Source organism: Beta vulgaris, chromosome 3 (genome assembly GCF_026745355.1).
Source record: "Beta vulgaris subsp. vulgaris cultivar EL10 chromosome 3, EL10.2, whole genome shotgun sequence".
NCBI classification, from domain to species: domain Eukaryota; kingdom Viridiplantae; phylum Streptophyta; class Magnoliopsida; order Caryophyllales; family Amaranthaceae; genus Beta; species Beta vulgaris.
The window spans coordinates 14,938,119-14,953,092 of record NC_079204.1 but is presented as its reverse complement, the minus strand read 5'-3'; the positions used below and the strand labels follow the sequence as shown (position 1 = coordinate 14,953,092).

The 14,974-nt window shown below is 35.8% G+C and overlaps 1 protein-coding gene across 1 annotated transcript; it reads left to right on the top strand.

The window, feature by feature from the left end:
* The first annotated feature begins 356 nt into the window (after positions 1–356).
* LOC125495984 (60S ribosomal protein L38) lies at positions 357–12,349 on the top strand. Its single transcript, XM_057393307.1, is given in 6 exon segments — positions 357–415; positions 497–608; positions 10,965–11,027; positions 11,029–11,097; positions 11,099–11,153; positions 12,132–12,349. Coding segments are annotated over 6 exon segments (381 nt in total). The 3' UTR covers positions 12,155–12,349.
* The last annotated feature ends 2,625 nt before the right edge of the window (positions 12,350–14,974 follow it).

Genomic DNA, 14,974 nt, shown 5'->3' with positions numbered 1-14,974 from the left:
CCATATCAATGTGGGACGATCTCACAGGTACGGAAGCCAACCTCCTGAAATCATAGGTTGGACCAGCTTTCGTTATTGGTTTCACATCCCTAAAACCATCTAGCCACAAAGGTGATACCTTCCCTACAATGAACCTGAATGAAAAGTTATGCTAGCCACTGCCTCATGGCTTTAATACATGCGCTGTTTTAATTTTACTCATTTGTCAAATATGATGGGCTTCACTCATGCTAACCCTTTGTTTATTCCTATAGACCCGAGAAATACCAAATTGCAAATTCTTGACTCAAGTATGCATATGTGCTCGTACCCTAACTACGAACAACTTTCTTTCAAGCTTTTCTCTGTCAACTAGCATGGCAACCGTGTTTCACCGAAATCCAGTTGGAGATAGGGTAGATGCGCTCCACAAATGGTTTGTCCCTTCAATGCACACTGCCTTCCATCCACCACTTCAACTAGCTTACATCTTATGTGTTCCCAAACATGGTTGCAGGTCTGAAGAGAAGCGTGCATTGGTACTTGAAAGGATGGCACGCATTCTTGAAGTTCAAAATCCCGCTGAACAAAATGAAGTCCTTTCCATTGAGACGATCAAGCAGATGCAGGTAATACATACAACTATTAGTGTTGTAATGTTCTCCATATTTAAAACACATCTGCAAGAAACATAATTAAGTTTATTACGTTGCTTCATGGGGCGTGTTACTCACTCGAGCAAGACACCTGATTAATATGCATAATTCTTCTATGATCGCAGGTTGGAAATACACTGCAGGAAGAAAAGCATTGGATCAAGGTCACCATTCCGGAGCCCGAATGATCTAATATTGTCCCATATGTTGGTTGTAAGAGAACTGACAGTACTGGAGAAACGACCTTCACAACTTTTACACAAGAGTGTGAAGCCCTATTCAAGATGACAACAACTGAGATATACGCCATATTACTACTATAAGTATACATGCCTTACATTATAGTTAGTCGCGTTACTTCGTGTTAGCTTACACCAACGATCCCTAATTTCCTTTCCCTTAAACTATTCCTCTTCACTTCATTGTTGCCCCATGTTCACTGTCCTACGTACCATCGTGTTTGACATCCTGGCTAAAGCACAAGAATATTATTCAAAACTAATTTATTGGCCTCCTAAGGCCTTTTAGCACCCACCTGACCTTGGAAGGTAAGAAGATCTAATGTATGAATACAAACTGAATTGCAGTTGTAGAAACGTTATTTGATATTGACATATTCGGTCATTATAATTACCACATCATAACACAAAATGTCATCCCTCTATAGTGCCTATATTCAAGTCATGCATTACAAAATGGTCCACGTGTTTAATCAGTTTCCTTTTAAAACTAACCAAAACACACCTAAAACGTGTTGATTGTTCTAATGCAGTAAATGTTCAAGTTCGAACCCATTGCACACCGCTTGAGCACAAAACCATTCCTCCTATAAATCGGTCCAGGAACCGCACTTGCACGAAACAAAATCCTGACCTGGGTTCCAAAGGCTATTCGTTGGAATTAGCGCAAACCATGCGAGTAATCTTCCTTTTTTGCATAACGCGGGCTTCTGATAGGAACATGAAGCTTCTGTGTTGTTTACTTCAAACCAAGTTCTTTGTTCCTATACGACGAGTGTTCGTTCTAGGTTTGACAAGGCAAGTCGTACGTATTAAGTTTATTAATCAGTTAGCTTTTGTTTAGGATCCTTTTTTGCGTGCAAACACTCTTCATAAGCACCCGCATTAACTCACTAGATATGTAATATGAACTTTACTACTATAACTTATCAAGTTTACATACTTGCTTTTGCTGAAATGCCCCTTTATTTAGCGTCGTTTCAGTGTGCATGTTGTGCCTCAATGCCACCAAAACAATTAAATGTGTAACCCTACATGAGGCCTTAAACATTATGCTCACATCCATGTTCCTATATATAACTACCAACTGTTAGCGTGAGATTCCAAAGAAGAAGGTCCTGCGATGGAGCATACCCTTTATCTTGCGGGAATAGATTGGACCTTTGCTTTTAAAACAATCCGAAGGCACGCGCAAAAGCTCCATGTTCCCAACAAGTTATATATAAAAGTTGTTCGCTTACCTATTACAATTGCATTTAAAACCAACATATCTTTGTTCCGTCCGTTGTGAATGAAAGTTATTAAAAAAATAAGTTTGCACATCGTTATTCGTTGATTTGCCTTATGCACCTAATACACTGTTTACTCAAAGATAATAAACATAACCGTACCATTATCCCATTACTTGTATCGGATTGTTACTCGTACTGTCAAAACCTTCTCCACGTGTGCAATCAACGCCTTTTGTTTTTTAATGAACACCCATTACTATATGCATAGGAGTATATGTTGCACAATCTACTTAACTTTTGTTATTAACTACCAAGTTCGAACGCCTCCGATTTCTCTCTTCCAATAATGTTTTACATTTGGTTGCCCGTACTTATTGTTGCTACCTTTAATAACCCACTTCCTAATATAAATTACTCTATTCTACTACTAGCCGGGATTTAGTGCCCGTACTAGATGTGCGATATTAGAGAAGGTGACAACAGTTGGTGATTGTACACCAAAAAGGGTGCACACTAACGAAACATATATGTAGTAAAAAAAAATTATCCTTATTATCTTACTTACTCATTTGAATACTTTGAGGTATCTTTAATTTATTATACTGATATTCACATAGAACTATTTAGAATAATTTTTGCTTTTTTGGAGAGCCGCGCGCGTTGAGCAAGTCCCTATTTATAATTTTCTCTTAATACTTTTTCAAAAAAAAATTTGTTACTATGAGTAAATCCTTATTCCTATAGAAAGAGTGGTGTTTCCAAACCACATAGGACCCTTTGTTTTAGCAAAAGTGAATATATGGACTTTCCTCTTAATAATGACATCATAATCATAACTTACAAGAAATAATTATACTCATTCTTACAAACAATAAACAAATTTTACATTCCATTGCCTACATTTTAATGCAATTCAAGTAAAGTTACTAACATTTTGGAACTCTGCAAAACCCATTCGACACCAAAGATCTTCCCACGAACGATAATTTTGCTATAGTTGGTATGATTTAGCCAAAGTCTGTATATGTTGACCTCATTTAAATGTTATTTTGCTATAATGGTTGATAACTGAAAATATTAATAAGTTTGTTTGGAAGACATAGACAGTTGTCTATTAAAAGTACCATCTACGATCTTTCAAATTTGTTTAATGGTTATGCTTTAACATACTGTTCAAGTTGTTAAAATACTATCTGTGAGCTTCATAATATTAGATTGCACTGTTTGGATGAATCGATTTATGGGCGTACGTCTAAATGATCAATTTTTTTTGTAAGACTATAATTTAGTAATTACAAATATACCCTTACTTAACCTTATTAGCAATATGAGATATTCATGTTTGTTACCTTCCTTAATGATATTTAATCCCTGAACATCTAACCACCAACAATTCATCCGTCCCCATTTTTTTAGTTTTGACTTTTATTATAGATATCGTGTGACTTTGAATCAATGAATTAATGTTAATTTCAAAAAACTTCTATATATTAATACATTTTTTCTAGAAAGAATTGTACCGTCATAATGGTACAAATATAACCACAAAATGGTACTAAATGAAGTCTTTGAAAAGATAGATGCCAACGGTTACTCATTAGATACATATAGAAAAAATCCGGTCATTAATATAGCAATTTTAAAAGTTAAGAGTGAATATGATAAGAAAACACAAGTATTCAAGTATACAACAAATCAAGCACTTTACCTATTGTGCAGACATTCAAATCAAAACAGATTGTGCTGAAATAATTAGATCTCTGCGTGACCTTCAACACTGCAACAAAGATATCTACCACATGATTAAGGAAGTGAAGAACCTAGCTAGTACATTCCAATACTTCAGATGTACGAAAGTCAAAAGGGCAGTAGTCTTAAGAGCCCACAATTTGGCAAACAAGGCCAGAAAGGGGTTCTAACTTATTTATTTTCCTCTTTACCTGCTGTCAAAAAAAACAAAAAAACAAATCAAGCTCACAAATCTAGTGCTGAAGTTGTGGTGGAGTAAATTTGACAATGTCCAGATAAAGGTTACTCTTTACTTGGACACAAAAGATTGATATCATACGATTCTATACCTAATACCCATGTCAAGTTGTTGTCAACTAACTTTGGTCAGATTAGTTAGTACCCGTGTCAAAGGACCAACTCAACCAAAAGCTTAAGCTGATGGTTGAGGCCCCAGGAATAGATTTATACTCTATCACGCCCCTCACACAAGAGCCCTTTGGGCTTGAAGTGTAGATGCAGCACAGGTCTCCCTCATACCTGACGCTAAATATTCCACTGAGAAAGGAGGGGTGGATGAGATTCGAACCCGTGACCTTTTTGTCACACTAGCTCTGGTACCATGTCAAGTGACCAACTCAACTAAAAGCTTATAAATCTATTCCTGGGGCCTCAACCACCAGCTTAAGCTTTTGGTTGAGTTGGTCCTTTGACATGGTATCAAGAGCCAGCGTGACAAAAAGGTCACGGGTTCGAATCTCATCCACCTCTCATTTCTCAGTGGAATATTTAGCGCCAGGTATGAGGGAGACCTGTGCTGCATCCACACTTCAAGCCCAAAGGGCTCTTGCGTGAGGGGGCGTGATAGAGTATAAATCTATTCCTTGGGCCTCAACCATTAGCTTAAGCTTTTGGTTGAGTTGGTCATTTGACATGGTATCAAGAGCCAGCGTGACAAAAAGGTCACGGGTTCGAATCTCCTCCACCCCTTGTTTCTCAGTGGAATATCTAGCGCCAGGTATGAGGGAGACCTGTGATGCATCCACACTTAAAGCCCAAAGGGCTATTGCGTGAGGGGGCGTGATAGAGTACAAATCTATTCTTGGGGCCTCAACCATCAGCTTAAGCTTTTAGTTGAGTTGGTCCCTTGACAACCTGTTTGGCGACTGCCAAGTATCAAGAGTTCGTTCAATGCTCTGCGAAACATAAAGAAAGTAGTAGGAGTCAGAGTTTTGAAATTGTCTAAAACAAGCTACTTGGATTTGTGATGGCAATTCCTGTAATTTCAAGGGCTTATGAGGGTAACTTTAACCATTGAATAAGGGGTCCGGCCTAAACTATGTAATCCAAGGCCCAAGGGTATCTTCGTGAAATTGTTGGAACACAAGGTGACACTCAAGAAGGGGGGTTGAATTGAGTGACGAAATCTAATCGATTTTCGCAAAATCTTGGTTATGGCACGTGCCAGGCACTGTGCGAATCGCTCGTAAATCTCTGATTTGAGTTTTTGCGAAAACTAAAACTATATAAAATCAACACTCAAACACAAGATATAACGTGGTTCAATCGTCTCACCTCTGAGATCTACGTCTACACGAACCAAACTCTTTTATTTCTTTGAATCCTAAAATATCAACCTCTTGATATAAAAAGATTCCCCCACTACTAACCCTAGTTATGCTCCCCAACACTTAATTATAAGTGTTGCTACTCTCTATAATAATGAAATTACAGAAAGAAAAGATCCCCAAAAGCGTGCTTCTTATTCAAGCAAATTAGAGGACAATTACAAACATTATTTAGTTTCCTGACTTGACTAGAACTGTGCTATACTTTGTGCCTTAGGAAACTGTTTTCAGCTCTTAGAATCTCTAAATTTTTTTCTCTAAGAATGTGACTTATGAAACTAATCTTCAATCCCTTTTTATAGCATATATTCTGATTGAAAATCCTTCTCTAAGTTATGATTATATTTTACTTCTAAGATTAAGGTATAAAACCTTTTCTTTTAAGAAAACAAACTTTATCCTATTCAGCTTTATCCTTATTTCAAAAAAGATAAGTTTTCTTTAAATCAATGTTTATCCATAACCTTGATAATCAATTTGATTTCCTTTTTATCTCATACTCCTTTATTATTTCGAAATCCTTTTTCCCAAACTGTTTTGGAAAACCTTATTTTTACAAAACTATTTTATCTCCATTTTTATAAAATCCGTTTTTTTCGAAATTCTTTTATAATTTTTTTTCTTAAAATCGATTTTACGAAATATTTTTAAACTTGGTTTTTCTAAAATCCTTTTTAAAAACATTTTCTTTAATATATCTTAATTTCGAAACTAAGATTTCCTTTTTATATAGATATATGAAATTAATATGCTTACCTATTTTCTTAACTCTAAGAAAATAAATAACCATTCTAATTTCACATTTCTAATTTTAGCACAAAGTTTAGCACAAGGTTCCAATATTTTACAGCAATACATAATTAAGAGTATAACAAAATCTAAGCTTCCATATCTTCAAGTTCTTTAATCTTTCACCAACATCCAGTCTTCATGGCTTTCTTAGATCACTGTTACACTCATACAAGTTATGGCACAAATCGTTTATCATCATCAAAATAAAATGTGTTTATCATCATCAATATAACATTGGCTTAGAGTCACAACAGAAATCAACTTTGAACTTGGATTGCCTATGTTTCTAGCTTAAAAAATTAGAGGGTGTTTGGTTTAGGATTCTCAAAAAGGGTAAGAAAAATAAATAAGTCGATTTCTTACTTGTTGTTTGTTAGCACATTTTAATCATTCTCTTTATCCTCCCCTTTCCCCCAAACTCCTCTACTTCTATTATATACCCCTCAAGATTTCACTTGCCATTTCCCTCCTCTACTCCATGATCACTTTGACCAATGATTGACCACCACCAAAACCACTAAACCACCACACCAACCACCGTCCCACTACCCCCAGCCACCGACACCACCTCTCCACGCCACCCTCACCACCACCCGGCCCAATGAAACCACCACCCATGCGCCACCCCCATGAACGAAAATACCACAGCGTCACCTTAGTAACATAAACCATCAGATAAGCGAACACCACCCACCTAAAGATCCACCAACACTTTTTCAAAACCCATAACCTTACGAACTCAAAAAAAAATCATGACCAAAGATGGATGAATATCTTTTCTTATGATTTTAGATGGTCAAATTTGACTATAAAAACTCTAGATCTAGAGTTTTGTGGTCAAATTTGGCTTTTTAAAACCTCAAATTTCACCTTTACTGGTGGTGGATAAGAAAAAGAAAAAAGGGGTGGTAAGGGTGGTGAGGGGCGACAGTGAGGAGAGGGTAGGCGACCGACGGTGAGGAAGGCAGTGGCTAGCTGCACTTGAGAGAGGTAGGGGGAAGAGTATGGTGGAGAAGAGGAAGAAGAATTTTTCAAGCCCAACAACATTTTAAACAAAGGGTTTTTCTTCCCTTTCTTCTTGGTTCTTTTTCTTAAACCCTTTCCCCTTCATAAACCAAATCCTCGACCCGTATTTTTTTGTCACACTTACGTGTACTATTGCCTATGCCATGTGAGATTTTACCCCCAAACTTTTAAATATTTGGGTCCATTTTGAGGCCCATGGAATATGGGGCAAATGTAGGTCTAGATTTTAGTACTAATGTTCTGACATCCACACCTGGCCCACATTCTTATGGACACAATGATTTTCTTTACAGATTTACATATAGATTCATTCTCATCACCAACATTTATAATTAATTACCAAACGAACTGTTAGGATGAATTAACATTTTCATGAGACTGAACAATGATTTAATTCACAAATTAACATACAAATTAATTCTCATTACCGACATTTATAACCAATTACCAAATAAACTGTCAGGATGAATTAGAATTACCATGGGAATGAGCAATGCTTTACTTCACAAATTTACATACACAATCAATCCTACTACCACCATTTATAATCAATTACCAAATGGACCGTTATGATAAATTAGCATTACGATAGGAATAAATAATTATTTACTTACCACCATATATAACCAATTACCAAATAGGTTGTCAAGGTATAGTCTATCTAATGGTACTAGCTTTCCTTCATTATACAAATATGCAACACATAAAAGACTTTGGACATCATTCAAGCCACTCAATAAGGGTGGCAATCAGGTCAGGTTGGATCAATTTCAAGTTGACCTGACTTCTATTTCGGGTCACTTATCCCAAACCTAAACCTAACTTATTTTTAGTTTCAGGTCAAAAACCATAGCTTGAACCCAACCTTTCCGGGTTTCGATTGATCCCAAACCAATCCAAGATGACCTGTAATTAAATCTAGTTTTTGTAATAATTAAAGATGATGAGTAATCAAATGACAATTTAGTCAAAGGTTCAGCATTGAAATCCATAATTTTGCCACCAACTTCAAATTAATAAATTTTAATTTAAAGTTTAAGTATTGAAATCCAACCAAAAGTTTCTTGTAAAAATTAGAATAAAATAGTTCAAAGTCACTGAAAATTGAAATCTTTAGTAGGTGGACTTTGAGCAGCACTTTCAGGTGTGACTTAGAGTTGGAGTGTCTTCAACTTTGAGAGCCATGACTTTCCCACATATATCTTACAAGATTAAACACCAAAGCATGTTAATTCAGCAATTCTTACTCACTAAATAAACACATAAATCAGATAAAAATTAATTCAATACATAAAGTTCATTCATTTTAGGTAAACTCAAATGAATAAAATCAACATTGATTGGTAAACCTTTTATCAAAATAATGAAGTTCTAATTTTGTTTTTATACTCATTAGTCAAGTCAAAGATTAAATCAATAAAAAATAGACCGAATAAAAAAGCTGAAATATTATAGCAAAAAAATAACAAAAGAAGAAATTTGACAAAAAATAAATAAATAGAGAGAAGAACTTACAAGTTACAAATGCAGCAAAGTTGATTTTGGAGAATAAATTAAGAGTTGAAGAATGATCTCTCACAAGACATAAATATTAGTGTAGTGTTAATTTTGGATTAATCCTAAAGGTGAGAAGAAATTAAGAGCATATAAAAGACTTGAAGAACCTCTAGTAAACTTTAGGGTTTTGAGAAGGTGAGAATTGAGAGGACAACTACAATGTTAAGAAAAAGTTGACTAGGGGAGTGAAGGTGAAAATATTGAACCGATATGAATCTAACCCAATTTCTAAATCAAGTTGTTTGGGTTATTAAATAGGATTAAAATGACAACTTGAAACTAACCCATTATATTTTCAGGTTGGATTTGGTCGATCCATTTTTTTATTTCAGGTCAAAATTTTCAATCCAAATCCGACATTTTCAGGTTAGGTTCATGTCGTATATTAGCTTGTATCAGCTAAAAAAGCCTTAAAAGGCAAACACTAAATAGAAAAAAAAAACCAAATGCAAGTTATTTTACACTCTCTCTTTTCTCTCTAAAACTCTAGCCTCCCCTACTCCTTCTTCGTCAGTTAGGGGCTGCCATGGATTGATTTCATCCATCGTAAGCCTCTTTTTCCCTTTTATTGTCAGTTTTTAGTTCATTTTCTTGTTTTGTTGAATAAATTAGTATCTTTTTGTGGGATTTCTTGAAACCCTGTTCTGGGATTTTTAGTCTCTGTTGTGGAGATATCCTTCTCCCCTATGGGAGTTGTGAGTGTGTTTTTTTTTGTTTTTAGGTATGAGAAATAGCTCTTATTGGTTGAAGTTCGAGACTCAATATGAAGGTATTGGAATCTCGGAGGCGGTTAACATGGCTCGATCAAGAATGCTCTTTCCAAACTAGGTCAGAATCATAGACTTGCTCATCAATAGTTATTTGATTCAGCAAATACAAGGAGGCTGCACTGTATTGCTCGATCTGGTTCATTATAGTTTCTTCCAAGACGAATTTGATTTAACCTTGTTTAATGTATCTTGTTTTTTTTTTAAAATCTATTGTGGATACCATTTGGCCTTCAATTAATGAAACTTCTCTTTAAAAAACAATAGAAAAAAAAAGGTTCACCAAAAGTAATTTGCCTACAACAATTTAGATCCAGTAGAGTTAGTAAATAACTCTACCACGTAGAGTTTAACAAATCATAGCCATTGATTTTAAAATCAATGGTTTATATATTCTTTCGCTAAACTTCCCCCCTCTATTTTCCCCAAAAATCCTCCCCCTTCTTATCTCTTTCCATAAAATCTGAGTCGTTGATTTTAAAATATAAGGATAGGATTCAACTCCATTATGTAGAGTTTTCATCAAACTCCACCGAATCCGAACCCGGCAACAAGCTAACAAAACAACAAACATCTGGAGGTTAGATGATACGTAGCCCAAACGTTTTTCATTCTTCTTCTAAGCCCAATGAAGCCCAAATATGAACCAATCACTGTGCTATACAACCATCTAAAAGCCAAAATGTTAAATGTCCAAACTTTATTAACCCTTCACTCTTCTAATTAGGGTTTTTATAAACATCACTGCTGAACTTCGCCATTTCCCCTCATTTTCCAAATCTCTGCCTCGCTTCCATCATGGTACTCTTTCTCTCTCTCTCTCTCTCTCTCTCTCTCTGAAATTTCGAAAAAATCGAAGGTTTTGTTTCTAGATTTAATGGCGTTTCTGCGATTTGATTTCTTTTTCGTTTTATACTTTTGTGCGATTTGTTTGCTGCGATTTTCACCTTCAGCTTACCTTTCATTTATGATTTTTTTTTATGTAAATGATTAAATCTTAGAATTAATTATAGTATTGCTGTTCGATCAAGTTGAATGTATAACTCTTTAAACAAATTGCTTTATTGTATGGTTGATGTTGTTGATTATGAATTTAGAGCCATTAATTGTAGACTAATTTTTCAAGGAATTTCTAATTTGGAATTTTGGAAGGTTATATGAATAGGTTTATTATTTTTCTCTGATTTTTAGCGTCAGTTAAAAGTGTAGTTGAAGATGTAATTTGTTGCGTAGGATTTTTAATATTGTAAGGTTTTGTGTGTGCAAGGTTTTGAATTTATAGATGATATTGTTATCTTGAGATTATTTATTGTGGCGTGTTGAGTTTTGGATGTATCATGTATTTGTGGTGTTATTGCAGCCGCGAAAGCAGATTCATGAGATAAAGGATTTCCTTCTGACTGCCAGAAGGAAAGATGCGCGTTTCCGTGAAGATCAAGAGAAGCAAGGATGTTGTGAAGTTCAAGGTTCGCTGCTCCAAGTATCTCTACACCTCTTTGTGTCTTCGATTCCGAGAAGGCTGACAAGTTGAAGCAGTCTCTTCCACCAGGTTAGTGCTGTGTCGATCTTTTCCATTGCCGAATTCACTTGTTTCGTGTTCTTGCTTGTATCTAATGTTTTGCTAGTTACTCGATTAATTGATTGTATGAAGATAAAGAACTTCTAAAAGTTGAATCATTCTTTAGTTGTCCCTATCATTGCAGTAAAGAAATGCCACCATTTTTTTTAATGCTTCCATTCATCGAATTGTGGTTTTATTGTTGGCTGATTACTTCATTCATCTGATTTATTGTTTTGCATAGAATAATATAGAAGGTATCGTATTACTAATGCCTACGCTATGACCTGTGGTTAAGAGTTAGACTGTTGGAGTGTTGGTTCGATGCTTCTTTTTGACTTGAAAATGTAGATTAGACTAAGAAGGGGGATGGCGATGTGCTGAAAATGTATAGAGGAGCTAAGACTACTTTGTCAAGATGTGTAGTACAGGAAAAATGATAAATGGTGAGATCAAAAGCTCCGTTGGAGTGTTGGTTCGATGCTTCTTTTTGACTTGAAAATGTAGATTAGACTAAGAAGGGGGTATGGCGATGTGCTGAAAATGTATAGAGGAGCTAAGACTACTTTGTCAAGATGTGTAGTATAGGAAAAATGATAAATGGTGAGATCAAAAGCTGTACAAAAATGGAAATTTGTGAAGTTAATTAAAAAATAAACGCATACTTAATGCTATTGTATTCCCAAATTATGGATAAATGGTGAATTACTTCATTTTTAGGAACATTAGTTGAGACTTTGAAAAGTTGGAAGTAAGAACACTTGTATAGGAAGAGGCAGTATTATGATGGGATAGAGCATTAGTCAATCGACATTCTAATGTTCAAGCTAGAATTTGTGTTTAGGGACAAGTTGGCTGTCTTTTTGTTTCTCTAGCAATTAATTGTGATTGTAGTTATCCGAGTTTTATTCCTTTGTGATTGTAGTTATCGGAGTTTGATTCCTATTTTATTGTCATCCCGTTGTGCAGGTTTGAGCGTGCAAGATCTTTGAGCTAGTGGAGTTGCTGTTTCATTTAGTAGCTGTTAGGCAATTGGAATCCGCTGTTTTTGGTTTATCAAGTTTGCAACTAGTGGAATGCTTTGTACTCTGTTTGAACGTCATGCTTGAAAGATACGATTTTGCCCCTAAACTCTTATTGTATTTGATCGTTTAATATTATGACACATTTATCATGTTTATTGATGATTCCTTGCTTTCGTTTGTTAATTAGTGTGTTGATTAGTAATTGTTGAAGGAACTTATTTTCTAAACCAGTGGCAGATCACATTGTAGTTTCCTTCCCAATTTTATGAGCTTTTATATTTCTCTTTGTTATAGTCTAAAAAGTGAACCTTTCAGATAGATTGGTACTTGCATGAGTTTCAATTGGTCAAACTGAGACTGAGTCTGGGCAGAGGCTTGGATTGGTTCGAGATCGAAACAAGTGAGCCTCATCTCAGCTCGAGAAATGTACGCAAACTTCAATGAAGCTTATGTATTACTGCTTGGATTCCAGCTTGACAATTATCAACAGTTATTTGCTTACCTGGTGGCCAGTGCCTTGCTAATTATACAAATTCACCACATTCACATCAATCATAAACAACATAGAAAATTTGCTGAATGTAATTGACGAAGTATGAACTGCTAACCCAATTAGTCTTTTGGCTCAACTGTCACCTCCACTGTCCTTCATGGAACCGCTGCTCACTGCCACGCAGCGCAAGGTCTCATTCCTTGGTGGCGTGTGCGAGATGTGAATTGTGAATTAGGGATCTTGGCTTGAGCTTGAGCACTAGAACAACCTTAATGTTAATTTAGTTATCTGATATATGTCTTTTGTATATTTTTTTAGTGGGCTGGAATTGGAAGTTCGGCCCAGTTTGTTTATTTAAGGTCCAAGCTGGATTAAAAATCTATATCTAAAATAGATTGAATCAGTTTGTGAGCTTTCGTGGCGAATTCTATAAGGCTCAAGCTCGACTTGTTAAGGTCGCGAGTCGAGTTTTGACCGAAATCCGATTAGTTTGCGAGCCACCTTGACTTGTTAACACCCCTAGCCATAAATATGGATATGGTGTCTACGTGAAATCTATTCATGAACTGATTTGAGCTATTGCACTATTACAAGATTTGATAGCTGCTGGAATTGAGTTGGATACAAGGCTCTATATATCAGCTTTGAATGCTTTAAGATATTCTGATGATTTACAAATGCAAGCTAGATGGTTGTAAAAGTAGAAAGAGATCAGTTTTCTTTTAAGCATAAAGAATACAAGAGCAAGAAATATAACGTAAGAATGCTATGTAGTACATAAAATGGTGTTGCACATTGATTATGTGATGTATAACCTATTCTACCATGAAACATGTCGAGAACCCACTGATGAGGTTTTGTTTGGCTTCGTTCCCTAGTTTGTTAAATGACTACAAGATCAGAATTTCACAAGTCGTCTAATATCAATTAAAGAGCGTATACATGTGTATATAATATTTTTATTTTTTTAAAGTAAGGAGAAGGTGTCCTAACCGGATTGGAACCTCGTTTAGGTCAATTCAACCCAAGTTTGCAGGTAAAGGCTCCTTGGAAGTAGAGGGGAATGGTAAGGGGAAATTTCCACCCCCAAAGTGCCTCTAGTAGAGTTTGATCCTACAACCTCAAGGTTGTGAGAATTGAAATACAAACACTACACCAAGTACTACTTGGTACATGTGTATACAATATACACTATACGAGTTGCCTAATGCTCTCATGTCGGCATCAAGAAGGAAAGATGGTGCAAAATAGTCAGTCTACTTGAAATTTCTCTCGTTAGTGTTTTTTTTTTTTTTTTTTTTTTTTTTTTTTTTTTTTTTTGACAAAGGGCAAAAACATAAAAAAAAAAAGGGGCTTAGCTTTTCTTTGCTTGAATAGCAAGATTGTGAGCTAACTTCACCTCTTCCCTACTAGCTTTAATACAAGTAACATACATGAAATTTTTAGCTATCCTCCGAATGTCTCTTATAATACTGTCTATGTTTTTATTTGTACCATGCTTGCATTTTAACGCCATAATGACCTCTCTGCTGTCTGTTTTTATTATGACCCTCGCTGTTCTCCAAGCCATATCTGATATCGCTTTCAAGATTGCGTAGGCTTCTGCTTGTTCTGCTGAATTCGCAAAGATTTTCGTTGCTGATTCCTCTTTCGGGTCTCTGTTAAGGTTCTTCCAAGCTATTGCTGCCTGCCACTTGTTTGAACGAATACTCTTCTTCCATGCACCATCTACCACTATTGTTTGAATGTTTGGAGTATGCTTGTCCCCTATTGTCCACTCTAGCACCCGGGGCCCAGCGTCAGCCATAGTCATGCTCCGCGAACCTGTTATAACTTTGGTATCTCTTTTCTCTCTTCTAGCTCTACAGGCGTGATCTCTGATGATGGCCAAGATTCTCTCTGGGTTAGTGGACGCTCCCTTGAAAATAATTTCATTTCTGTGAACCTGAAATGCGGCAAAGAGTTGAGATAAAATCGATCTCCATTTCTTTGCCCTCTTCTTTCTTTCTTTTCTTGAAAAGATTCAAAAAATTCTTTATCCATTCCTGAATAGTCAGGTGCTTTCCGTTAGTTGCAACAATTCCTAAAGAACAGCTCCAGATTCTTTGCGCAATCTGGCAATCTTTAAACAGATGTTCGAGAGTTTCGTTCTTCATGTTGCAAAGGGAGCAGGTCCTGTTGATGCTAGAAATATGCCTCTTTACAAGGTTGTCGGTTGTTGGCATGGCCTTGTGGAAGATTTTCCATAGGAACTGTTTTCATTTCGGAAAAATGTCTGATTTCCAAAGATTGAT